Raw genomic sequence first — 13,537 nt, 5'->3', positions numbered from 1 at the left:
ATTTCACAATTCTGAGCTGTTTACTCAAACTGTGTGAATAGGAGTACATCTTTAGACACACATTAATCCCATGCTAGCACACACGTGCACCTACCCAACAGAATTTGGCTGCATATCCAGTACAAATTATTCTTTTTGCTACTCAAAGCAGAGCAAATTACTGGGAGGAGTGCTACAAAACTCTAGATGGACCATTTCCCAGTCACAGATCAACAGGATTACAGAGAGCTCCGAGGTTAAACCAAGAAAGCTCTTCAGGTTATTGTGACAACACCTATTGCTCAGCCGTGGCAATCTATGGGCACAATTCTGGCTTTGCAGGGCAACTTGGCTCTGAATTAGCTGCAAACTGCGCCAGCAAGAAGCTGAGCTTTGTTTTGGGAGGGACGACACGTGAGCAGCAAACACAAGACCATGTTTGCAGCACTGAGATCTGATTGCATCCATGTCTTACCTACATCTGAGAGCACCCGAATGCAGCTTTCCACTGATGCCTTTTGGCTTGGCATCAACCAGTTGCAATGGTAAACTCTGAACACACCTTGCAGCAACTGTACAAACACAGGCTGTCGAGTCTGGAACACAAGACGAAAGAAAAATCAAGCATCACATCATCCTGAGATGTGCCAGAATCAACTTGAGGTAACACTGGTTTCCAGCTTCAACCATGACTTCTTGCACACCACTCATTTCCAGCTGGTCTGCATCCTTTAGTTACACAATATACTGCATAGGCAGCATATCTACCACACCATCAGCAACCGAATGGAGAGGGTGGGAGCAAGGGCTGGAAGGGAAATACTAAATAGACAGCTTCTAAAGCATAAAGCTTTAGTAATTGAAGACTGACTAAGCAAAGGAAATAAGCAGTAATCTTAATCTGTTTAATCAGAGTTATCAGCAAGCCTGGCACACGGAGGTTCTTCCTTTCGCACTGACCAGCAACTGACTCAACAGCCCACAGGTAAATGGGACTTGGCTCTGGGGTAAACGACAGCACAGCTGCAGAGCTGAAAACTCATCACTTCAAATATCACCTGGTACCTCATTTACTGAAGAAACCAGCTGGGTATTTGTTATTTTGAACATAGGTAGTAGTTAGTGGTAAATCATCCCAGTTGTTATAGAGCAGCCAAAATTAACGTGTGGTTTTTAGCCCTGTACTTTGCACAGTGATCTGTCACTGCAGATAGGTGAGCTATCTGACACACAAATGCACATGAGCTTTGCTCTTTCATCTCTGCAACATCCCAACTGTATCAATCAGAACTCCCACTTGGTTTTGTATAATAATTACTTTCTATAGCAATTCGTTTATTTTGCCTAGAGAAGAAAGAGTATTTAAAATGTTTCAAATGAACTCTTCCTGAGAGGGGAATACCCACATCCCACTACCTATTAGCTACCTCATCTTTCTAGCAGCTATGTGAACTACACCACAGTGCACAGCCCACAAGACTTAGGAACCAGAGAAAAAATACCTCTTTTATTCTGGTCAAGATCTGTGTCTGTTCGTAAGAAAAAAATGGAGTTAGAGGGAAAAAAACAAATCTATTAGATGACTACATCTATTAAACCAATACATTAAATGATACAACTACGGAATATATAAAAGGAGAGGCAAATACCCAGTATCCTTTCTAGAAATAAGCCAAACACAAGCAACATGGCAGATAGCACTGTCCTCTGAGGGCACCGAAAATATCTGCACTTGTGGACTTCAGCCACCGACAGCCCTTCCAGCTCCTTTCCAAAGACTTGCTGGTCTAAAAGGCTTCAGAGCTGCTTAATTTGCTCAAACTAGGTCCATAAATCAAACAAGAAATTTATTCCACGTTCCACATCCCTCCAAGAACATTTGTGAAGGAAAGCCTCGGGCAGCAGCAACCTTAGGAGGCAGGCAAGCTAAACAGTACTTGTTACAGAGGAAAATTTTGGACAGCTGTTCTTTGAAAAGACATATTTATGTTCTCCTAATTTTATATTATTTGAACTGTATGATAGATGTACAAGGTGTTCCTTGAACAAGCAAGGCTGGTCCTGACTCAGGGGAGGCACAATTCAAGTCCAACAAGCCGTAACATGAAAGAACATCAGACAAGAAGAGGCTCGCGTGAAAAGAAATGAGAGGACAAGGCGTAGCAGGAAGAATGGGGAGCAAGCAAATCCAGAGGCAAGGCAAAGCTGAGCGACAAAGGTCGTCTGCCTACGGAGACAGGGAGCTCTGCAGAATCTCAGATGTGAGGGTAAAATCCCACCTGGAGGAGTTATGTGCACCAGGCAGGTACTCCAGCAGGCTGTACTCCTCAGGTGGGAGAGCTCTCAGATGTGAGCAAGAGTGTTGACAGGCAGGGAAAGGTAGAGACAGAGAGCTTTGAACTCAAAGACAGAAGCAAGGCAAATCCAGGATAAGACAGACAGAGCTATCAAGTGAGATGGTAAGGAGGGATGAAATCTCTGTGTATGGAGGAGTGAATGAGATACTGAAGAAACCTGCTGACACATAAAGTTACCAGATAGCTAACGTGATGATAAGGAAGTGTATTCAAATGTACTCTCAGATGACAATTAAAGGTATGACAGCCAAGGTATACAACACAGGGATGAGAGGAGAAGGGCAGAGCCCTGGGGAACAAGGCTAACCATTGATCTCAACTTCTTATCTTTGGATGAAATTTTGACAGACTTTCGTGGAAGCTGATATACCATACTTGCTGACATTTTAAAGTCACATGAGAAGCAAATGAACTGCTGGACTGCTCAGACTTGCCTGGTTAAGACACAACTCTAATAAAGCTGCTCAGGCCAAACACAGCTGCTGCAGCTCTCAGTGCTCTCACAGGCAACGCACACAGTCTGGCAATTAAAGAGCATTGGACATCGGCTCAAATGCTGCTCTGCTGCTTTCAATGTGACTGACTTCTTGCCTGAATAAGGCCTGAGAAGCAGACCTCTGTTGAATATAAAATAGTTGAATAGATCGGGCTGGAAACTCATCATCCAGGCACGGGTCAACTGCACATCTGATTCAGTGAGGGCAGGAACACACTGTTAATATTGGACAGAAGGAACTCCTCACCTGATGCAGGCACGCAGCAGTGCTCTGTATGTTTTCCTGGAAGCCTGCAGCACCCAGGCAGCACACCACGATCCAAAGGGTAACAATTCACACCGTGATGAGGGACTGCCATGGTCAACTGGCAGACGCCCCTTATGGCTGCCTTTGGGAAGCAAGATGCTTCCTAACCTGCTGCCAGTTGCATTGAATTACAAACCTGGAGTTTGCACTCTGAACAATTGCCTTTGACATGATGAGGTTGCATCAGGTTTCAGCAATCACCACATTTAAACCTGAGAGATCAGCCAGACACCTGACCACTCCGCCCACACTCCTCCCAAGAAGTTATTTATGAATGAAAGAATGATGTTATCATTGTGCTGCAACAACCAACATTAGGGCAATGTCCTGACACTGCTGTTCTGCAAAGGATATCTCCGTCACTGTCACAAACATTCCAAATTCCCCCCTGTGCTTTTTGTTACAGACCAGAAGTTATTCAGCTTAATACAACAGAGCTTTTACATTTTTGTTTTGTTTTTAAAGGAAATTATCATCTTATAAAATACACTGGCTTTGTACCCTCTGTAATGAGACTTTCACTCCCCCTATCCTGAAGGCTTGCCACCGAAGCTTTATCTTCTTTCCTCAATGTGCTCTGCGCAACTCTTTCCTGCCACCCAACTGCTGACCTCATAACTGTAGGCCCTCTGCAGAGCGTTTCTATGTGGTTCCACGGAAAATTGAATTTACTCATGGAGTTGTAACTGCTCTCACAGAAAAAGTTTGTACATCGATATACAAAATCTTCTATCCATTTCTACCTCAAAACAAACACCTTGGCCACAAAGAATACACATCTGCACCCACGTGTCTCTTTTGAGCTGGTAACAGAACCGAAGTGGAATTAACATACATCTCTTCATCTGTGCCTCTAGTTTTTTCCTACCTGCAAAGTAGTGCTTTGATCAGAGAACGGGGAGCTGAAGAAAGTGGTGACAATACTCATCACTATTTCTGTGACGTACTTCTCCAATATGGAGTCAGCGTGCTTTCTGTCGCTGGTGTTGTTGCAAGCCTGCAAGACAATTCATCACTAGATCAGAAGCAACTCAACCAAAATAGACTTTATATATAGTATAATAGACATATAATAGACTAACAAGGATTATGGACTGGAGATGTTTGATTTTGCATCGTTCCAGCCAGGGCAGTGCCCTGCCAGAACAACACTTATGATTCTGGCATCTTTGTATTTCCAGTACGTGCAAAGGCAGACCCCAACACTCTCACTGTTTCAATACATTGGCATCGAGCACGTTTAGGAGTAAGGAGAAGAAGCAGAGTTCCTTAGAAGAAATATGCTAGGAGGATAGGAAGGACCAAGGTGTAATGCTTTCATATGGGGAAATACTTGGAATCCCAGGCAGAAAGCCATAGGGACAAACAAATGCCAAGCTTGGAAAAACAAAATGGTCCTGACCTGCCAAAAAACGTTGACTATTGCTTGGGAAGGAACTGGCCATCACAGCCAGAATAAGCAAGCCAGGTGGCAGAACATAAAAATGCATTAGACAAAGGAGCAGGGTGTGGGGCTTTTTCTTTTTAAAGGAAAATATCAATGCGTTCCATGGAATATGACTAATGAAATCCGCAGGCACGGGAAAAAGGCAAATAGAAATGTGAAAAGGCACAGCAGCTGGGGGCACTCCCTGCCTGGATGCAGCAGCACCGTGCCTTATTTTTATTGCTATATGCTACAGAGGTTAAACTTTTTCAATTCAGTTCCCAGATACAGAAATCATTACCCGACAGATGTCAACCAGGAAGTTCTCAAATAGCTTCCACATATGATTACTGGTGTAAATCTCTTTCATTTCTACTTCCGTGTCCACGTAGCAATGATTCAAGAAGTTGATGTATGCAATTTTAACCTAAAAGTGGAGAAAAAGATTACCATTAAAAAAATGAAAACTGGGAAGTATTGTGAATGGATATAATGTCACATTAAAACTGCTACATAAATCATTTGCAGCTCAACTTCCTTTTATTTAAGCACTGGTGAAATTTAATGCCATGAATAGCAAGACATCATCCAATAAAAAACACTGGGATTATTGCAGACAAAACGTCAGCATTATAATCATTTCCAGTTCTGCAGAACCATCTGTTCAAGTTTAGTAGCATACTCCATAAACTTCTCTGCCTCAAGAACCCTATAAAAGAAGCAAGCATAGCATCACATCCCCACGTTAAGGGCAAGGAAACAAAAGGATTTCACTGAGCTATCCTGAATCACTAGGGTTGTCTATAGCAGGACCAGGAGAGGAATTCAGTTTCCCAGCTCACCTGCTGTTGCTCACCTGCCCCACCAGCTTTATCACAGCAGAAGGACTAAATAATATTAAATCTCTCTTGCCCAAAGTCAGTGCATTTCAAATTCATGCAGGCCAGTGTCTGCGAAGAGCCCTCACCTCAGGAATGCAGTCCTCATGGGTTACTACCCTAACAATGTCATCCAGAGGAAGGAGGGAGTTGCATTTGATTTCTGTGTAGACATTCTTGCCTTCTGTGCACACAGCAAGCAGTTCTACCAAGTGGATGTGGTACATCAGAGGGCTGTTCTCATCCATCCGATCCCTCTCTGATCTCATCATCTGCACCAAAGTCTGGAAGGAGGCTCTGTCATTGTAAAACACCAGGACGTCTTCTCCTGCGTTCACCAGCTAACAAGAAAGAAAAATATTCCATTAACAGATCAAAGCCTGGGCATCGCCCCACAGCATCCTCCCCTAATCAGCGGGCTGTTGCAGCGCAAGTCCTGATTAGCTAATTAGCTATTCTTTGGAACCTCAAAAGAAGTGCAGCCGCCAAGTCAGCTGGGCATTCCTCCGGTGCTCCCCTCACACGGTGCAGGGCTCAGAAATGACACTGTCTCTTAACGAATTTACCACTTCTAACCTGCTGAGGAACTTCAAAGTCAGCCCAACTGACTGCTCAGACAGAAGTTGTGCCAAGAAGCTTGTGACTTTCCGTTGTACTTTTTAGTTTCACATATATTGCCTCAGCTGACTTCTTAATGCAGTAAGCTGTGGACGTACCATTTTGTTCAGAAAAATGCCTTGGGGGCACGCCGGGTGGGAGGGCTGCCAGGCTCAGTAATTCCACCCTTCTGAACAAACACCATCAATTTTCCAAGGCTAGCAAGTGACATGTTAAGTCACATACTGAAGATTTCTATCAACTTGACACTTCAGGTCTGGATGGCCAGAGCTGCAGAGCACTGAGGCTCTCCTGTAACTCCACAGACAGAACGACAGCAAGCAGACTGAGAGCTGCTGTGGGGCTGAGCACTACAAAGAATGTGGGGATCAAACAGCCTTCCAGGCAGAGCGTGGGGCCATCAGATAAGAGGCAGAAAGCAATCCCTTCCTCCTCAGCAGCTGCTGACCGTGGTCGAAGCCGACTGCTGAACACCTCCACCAACCCAACCTCACGTTGAGAAGCTCACAAAACCATTCTTAAACTGAGCTGCAAAATACCGAAGAGCTCTGATCAACTGATGCAGAAACCAGAGCTTGACAAATCTGATCCTCGAGCGCCCCCTGCCGAGCAGGCCAACAACAATGCCAGCAGTTACGCAGACAGACTGCCAGATCGCCTCCAAAACCCCACGGGAAGGGACTTCTGACCCTTTTCTGACCTCTCCCTTTTATCCTGACATCCCGATCTCCCAGTTCCCTACACACGTTGGTAAAGACCCTCGGACTTTTCCTCTTTCAGCACTTACCAACAATTTACATATTCACCTACTTAAGAAAAAAAATTCCCATCAAATTATGGTATTATCAGTAAAATTTTCCTTCAGCATCAGAATATTGAAATTAACTATTTCTCTTACAGTTTTCCTATGAAAAGGCAGCCTTTCTTCAAACTAAGCTTGCCCACGCACTGCTTTGCAGAAGCCTGGAAAATAACCTGCAATTATCATCCATAACCAACCGCTCTTTGTATCTATAGGTGAGGAGCTCAGAAGGCTTTTGGTCACAAAAACAGCCTGTGCTTTCTGGAGCTGTATGCTCTTTTTGCATCGAGAGAGCTGTCAGCTTCTTGGCAGTCCCAGAAGCGAGAGGATCAATTTGTCATTTTCACCAAATGGTATGTGAAAACTTCTGTTCAGACCTCGCAAATCTCTGCAGCTCTCACCTCAGCCATTACCATATCTTGGCATTTCTTAATGAATTTTCCTTCCGCCTTGACAATCGTCTGCAGGAACTTTATGTACTGAACATTTCTGCCATGTGTTTCTATACAGTGGACAAAGTGTTGAACAACGCGTTCATTAATCTCGCTGCAAAGCTGGAAGTTGTTCATGAAAATGTGCTGCATTGTTACCGCTTCCAGAATCTGATGAAAGGGATGAAAGAAAGAAATTAGAAAACAAACAAATCACCAAATCTACAGAGAGGTCAGGATAAAGCCAACATCCCTGCAGGGTGGGTGTATGACAGAACAGACCATTCCCAAGGAGCCAACCTTTCAACACCACGCCTCGTATCTCAGCTTATTTTGTTTTAGCCCACTTCAGCCTCCTGAACTTTCTATAGTGAAATGGTCCCAAACCAGCTTTGGAGGCTTTAAAAAGAAAACAAAGTGTGACCCCTCCAATCAATCTTCATCACAACAGGCCCAAAGGTAACTACCAAGGACATTCCATTCACTTTTCTCTTTGGAAAAATAAAAAATAAGAAAAATTATGGCATGAGGTTATTCTTACCCCTGGGTTAAGGAACAGGTTTATGTGCTTGTGCAGCAATGCCTGGTTCTGTTGGTTCCCAGCACAAAAGTTCTGCAAAAACTCGTGTGCGAGCTTCATTATCTCCTGCATCCTTGTGTCTTCAGCCTGTGATTGCATGACAAATACAACAGGGTTACAAAGAATCTGAGGGTTCACTTGCAGGTGAGCACTAGATGAGTCCCAGCTCCAGCTCTGCAGGAGAACTGTCACGTATCTCTCACTCTCCAAAGAAAAACAAACCTCCACCCAGTTCACAGACATTAGGCATGAGTTTGGCCTGCTTCACAGTTCTAAAGATCATCAAAACTAAAGGCCATAATAGAAGTTACAGTAGTTTATTCTTTAGAATCACAGACTCCCCACCCAGGCCTGCCAGCAACGTGCTTTAGTCACTTTTACACTTCTGAGCAGAGAAGCGCACTGGCCAAACCACAACACATCACCACCTTAGGGCTACCAAGGAAAATTGCCACGTCCTGTTGAAATGCATTTTAGCAGTGACAGATGGGTAGTTCATGGCAAAGAGGAGATGGAAAGTTCTTATTGCAGCAGTTAAGCCCAATTTATGTTTACTGGAATGTGCACACTGCTTGCACAGTTCAGGAACCAGTGCCTTTCCTCTGACATCAGTGTAGATTACTGATGGCAAAAAATGCAGTTTGGAAAATCACTGTTTTTATTCTTAAGAGGTTTTATACATTTCCAAGGGTGAAACATCCTCTCCACACTGCCTGTTCAGTAGCATATTCACAAGTATGGGACAGAATGGCAACAAGAGTTATCGGAGGGGCTGTTTCTGCTGATTTTTCTTAACAAAATACGAAGCAAGACAGCGAGACTTAACATTAGTCAAAGCTATTGCCTAGAATTACTGGCTTTCAGAAACCTGTGGAGTCTGGAACAGAGGACAGGACTAAATGGTAAAAAATGTGACAAGGTCCCTCACCTCCACAGTGATAAGTGCCTGTCGCCAGTGACTAATGGGCAGCAGGGCAATGAACTCAGGGTGTGTTCCATCAGCACAATGCAGTGCTGTGCAGTGTGTACAGCAGGCTGGTCCAACAGTTTCACCCTGTACCACTGACACCACAGGTGGCACTCTGATATGTCTCATTATGAACTGCAGCCCTCTGCTGGTCACCCTGTTGGTATTAACTCACACCTAAGAGGACTCTGGGACTGTAACTGGGAGGAAGGGAGGTCTGTGTTCTGTGTGTAACTACTGGGCAGATCTGCTGATGTACCTACAGGGAACCAAGCTCCCCTGTAATCCCAGGATGGCTGTCATACAGGTATCGCATAGCAACAGGGAAGACTTGATGAGGTATTAAAGCCCATCAACCTAACATGAAGTGGTAGCTGTACAAGAACCCAACCTTTTCATAAGGGATCTGCAGCAGTTCAAGCACAACTGCGTGTGCTCCCATGTTCCTCAGCAGTCGCTGCTGCTGCTTGCGGCTCTTCCTGACCGAGGTGCTCTCCTGGACACACAGCTTGCTGAGCCGGAGCAGGATCTGGAGAAGAGATTTGCTTTAGAACTGGGCTGAGTTTCAGAACGTGTCAGATGGCTCCAGAGGGAATCAATGTCAGAAAACACATCTGCATCAACAGTGATGGTTCTAGTGAGCAAAATCAAGTTTTGCAGCCTCGTGATGAGGAGTTAAGACCGGGTTAAAGGCCGGTTGCTCCTGCAACAGCAGTGGGGAGGCAGAAGGACCGAGCTGCAGCTAAGAAGCAAGAGGCAGCAGCCGTGACTGTGGCACTCGCCCTTCTCCCAGTATGCAGCAGCCAGCACAGTGTTGTCACTGGCACAAGCAAGGGAAGCAGTGAGGCAACAGATCCATCATCACATGTGGTGGTTCCTGGCCTGGGCACCATTCACTTCATCTGACTAGTGCTGCTCTTACAGAATTGAGCTGTGCAAAGTGAGGCTAACATCTGGCTCCACAGCACAGCACTGCAGAAAACCCATTAGCAGAACACAGCAGTGCCAATGCACGCTCTTTGTCTGGTGTTTTTGAAATTAAATTTCAACAGCACAGTTTTGCATGTGAACTACTCAGGGCAGGACAATTAAAGTAGCTTCCTGACTTGTTTTCCTCCTTCATAGCTTTTGATAGTAAAAATATTGTGTTACCATTGAAACAGCAACAAAACATTGTCTTTCTCATTAATCCATTCTTAAGGAAAGAACACACGTCGTGCTTATTGCACTCCTGGCTTCTCATTCACACCGGGATGTGTTATTACTCAGCAAATAGTTTCCACAATGGAAGAGTGACTCAGACTTTCCCGGGTGTCTCCCTCTGACTGCAGTCAGCTCTCCAGAGCTGTGTTACTCACTCACGCTGCCATTTAACTATCAAGAAGCAGATTTACCTCTTTCACTACGCGGTAGTTGTAGCTGCTCGTACTTTCAGGCTTCTGTGACTTGCTGTGACCTTCCTGTGGATAAGAATCAGACAGTTTATTAGAAGCTTGCAGTATGCTCTTCATGAAGACTGAAATTACTGTTCTAGGGTAGTGACTGCTCTCTTCCCGGAAAGGGGTGTCAGCCTTCAGTTTGCTGACAGTCTCAGTCTCAGAAAAATACGTATAATTATCCTGTCAAGACCTCTGTAACATAAAATAATGTGATGGTAGGATAATTTTAGAGACAGCAACCTCCCGTCCTTTCCTTCATTTGTCACATTCCATCTGTAAGCAGGTCCTCTCCATCAAAAACTCTCTCTCCCCCTTTACTATTATTGTTATTGTACAAAGAGCAAAGGATGTCTAACTAGGCACAAGGAAGGCAATCAGTAAATTACTTGCACTCCCAACAAAAAGCATTCATTTCCCAGGGACCATTTCTTGCATTCTTCCATCCACTGTTTTCTATTTGATTAAAATGATAGTGAGGACAAAGGCATTTAGCTAGCCATAAGCCACATGTGTGCACTGCAGGAGCCCAGTACTACCAGGCACAATAAAGCACCAGCATTTAACAGGTTCTTTAAGCACTATTCTCTGTCCTCTAATAACAGTAAATAGTTAAAAGTGAAATATATTCAGGGTTTAATCAAGACTTTTCTCTATAGTATTGGATGTCATATGGATACGGTGCTTTAGCATACTCTGTATATCTTAGCATTCATTCATTAGCTTCACTAGTGGACTTACTATAAAACTCAATACAATTAATAAACACACCATGCTAATAGCTACAATGAAGTCATAAGCAACCCCACATTATATATGCAAATAATTTAGCCAAGGGATACAGGAAAAAAAAATCAGTTATGTTGAGAGCACATTCCATCTGACTGACTTTGGGTGCAGGCACCCTGGTGTCAGAACCTGAAGCTGACATTGTAGCAACATCATACAGTTCTGAGTAGTTTCCTGAGACTAATTGCCATCAGCTGGTCTAAGCTCCCCCCTAATTCTTGCCTTAGTCCAAAACCAGCAGTCAGCATTACCAGGCCATGCGACTTGCTGACAAGACACTTGTTTCAGTCACAGGCCTGGGAACAGTTACATTTTCAGAAAGTATTAACATACAAATCTGGAGAAGCACAGCCTAATTACCTCTTTTTTCTTGTGTTCATTTTCACCTGGCACTCCATCCATAGTCTCATCAGGGCCCTGGCCTTTGTACACCCAAAGCTCGGATTTTTCCACAATAGATCTCAGCTGGTCCAAATCTTGCTTTATCTGCTTGTAGTTGTCAACATCTTGGCTGGTAACAAGCAGTTGAACCTTATATGAATGCAACCCATTAGTCACACAAAAGATCTTTATTCTTTTTTTTAACCACAATACATACGTTCAGATGAAGAGTGATGCTTTTAATGAACACACATACCTGCTTGAAAGCTTGCAGAACTTCTTGCCTCTGACTGAAGTGTCGGAAGAGAAGCTGAAGTGCTCCAGAGACCAGAGGAGGATAATCGTGCATCGTTAAATGCAGCAGAACTCTGAGGAACGTTCTGCCACCGTGATCATCCAAATCCAGGGGTGTATTCTCCTCACTGGAAACAGAGTGTAGGAATTTACTGGAACATTGGGCTTATCATTCCAGCAGGTTTCTAAGCCTATCCTCCCTGTGGTGGAAAAAAATCTCTTTCTTTTTAAATGAGGAGCATATTTGTCAAATGCTATATGAAGACATACTGTTTTGGTTTTTATTGGTGTGCTGCTTACTTGGAAGGCTATTCCACAATCTCATTACTCACAGTTCACTCAGCATGCAGTTGTGTGCAACCTATGTGTTTCAGAGACAAATTATGACTAATTATTTGTCCCCACGTCAGTCTTATCCTACTGCTCAAATAATTCCTGTCCATTCCTAATAGTATCCTTTCTATCCACAAAATACAACCATTCCTTCGCATCCAGGTTGCAATACTAAATTATGCCAAGCTCTTGTAGTTTTCTTTGCTATCTGTTCTCTGTATTTCCTTTCTGTAGGTGCTAAAATATCCCTTTTTGATTTCCTTACCAATGAGACTCTGAATCTTTCTCAAATTCTGCTTCCAACCAAATACGCACACTTGCATTACCAACAGGTTATTAATTCTGCAAATGAATCTCCCCTCATTTAAGTAATCAGTTATCTTAGGTTTACAGAAAGGAGCTGCACCTCTCTGAACAGCTTAAGGGCTGTTAGAACACACACCTTCACAGTGTTCCAACAGAGGGAATGGGTGGAACATCAAGATAAGCCCAAGAACGTCTGCCACTGATTTTACATCCTGTGATTTAAGAAAGGGTATAAGCAACTCCAGAAAGAAGGCAGGTACTGAAGACAGGGCTTGTTTTGTTCTGTCACACATGTGCAATCTAATTCTGCGTTATAAAAAAACAAGCATGGCCAAGCAGATCTGTCTCAGAAGCTCCTTCCCTACACAAACTTTTCCACCTAAGATTTTACAGCAGCACTGAGCTTAGATGCACTGATCCTCCAGCTTCGCTTTCACCCACACAAGCAAAGCAATGCAGCAAAGATCTTTTTTGACTGAAGGGCCACCTGTACCCTCTCCATAGCTTTTAATTTAAACAGACATTACTTCAAGCTCTATCAAGGGTATTTCAGGAAAACAAAGCCTACGCAACTGGGGCAGCTGTTCCCAATCTTTTCCCATTTACCACCTCACTTGCAATTGCAATCCACAGTCCTTATGAGCACACTGGGGACTGCAGCGCTACATCTTGATTAGTGCTACTGAAGAGATACTTTCCTTCCACCAAAGATTCCTTCAGCTTGTTCTTCAATATGTTCAAAGTCTAGGGCTCCTAAGAACAGAAGAGCAGACAAATATGCAGTGTCAGAGTTACACCAGAGATGTTTCTTCAGTCCAAACACATCTTAAACCACAAGAGTTGCTGTAGATGTATGCCAGAGTCACAGAAACCTGAACGGAGCGCACACGTTACTGAAGCAGTATGCTGATACCCTAAGAAAATACATCAACCTGCCATCAGCTCACAAACTGAACTCATAACCACTTCAGCAACATCCAAGTTGGACCGAAGGACTGATGTAAGTTTCAGAGGGGTTGTCCACAGGGAACGCCTGACTGCAGCCAAAAGTTCCAAAGCAGTGGCAACAACACTCCTATGGCTCAACAGACAGAAAGGGCTCTGTGTTTTCCAGTAGAAGGTATGTATTGTTTTACTGGCAATAATTATTACTCCAA

General features: G+C 43.9%; 1 protein-coding gene across 4 annotated transcripts in view; it reads right to left on the bottom strand.

Moving 5' to 3' along the window:
* ITPR1 (inositol 1,4,5-trisphosphate receptor type 1) overlaps positions 1-13,537 on the bottom strand; it is a gene marked incomplete at both ends in the record, with an annotated part of 144,712 nt that overhangs the window by 75,034 nt on the left and 56,141 nt on the right. For all 4 annotated transcript variants that reach the window (XM_079540213.1, XM_079540216.1, XM_079540214.1 and 1 more), the window contains 11 exons: positions 455-575; positions 4,008-4,136; positions 4,867-4,992; positions 5,533-5,784; positions 7,265-7,465; positions 7,836-7,961; positions 9,233-9,370; positions 10,236-10,301; positions 11,427-11,597; positions 11,704-11,865; positions 13,075-13,133. In XM_079540213.1, the coding sequence (XP_079396339.1) occupies positions 455-575; positions 4,008-4,136; positions 4,867-4,992; positions 5,533-5,784; positions 7,265-7,465; positions 7,836-7,961; positions 9,233-9,370; positions 10,236-10,301; positions 11,427-11,597; positions 11,704-11,865; positions 13,075-13,133 (1,551 nt within the window). The remainder of the gene's footprint in view (positions 1-454; positions 576-4,007; positions 4,137-4,866; positions 4,993-5,532; positions 5,785-7,264; positions 7,466-7,835; positions 7,962-9,232; positions 9,371-10,235; positions 10,302-11,426; positions 11,598-11,703; positions 11,866-13,074; positions 13,134-13,537) is intronic.

This window comes from Tetrao urogallus (genome assembly GCF_951394365.1).
Source record: "Tetrao urogallus genome assembly, chromosome: 10".
NCBI lineage: Eukaryota > Metazoa > Chordata > Aves > Galliformes > Phasianidae > Tetrao > Tetrao urogallus.
This window is presented reverse-complemented; position numbering and strand designations above follow the sequence as displayed.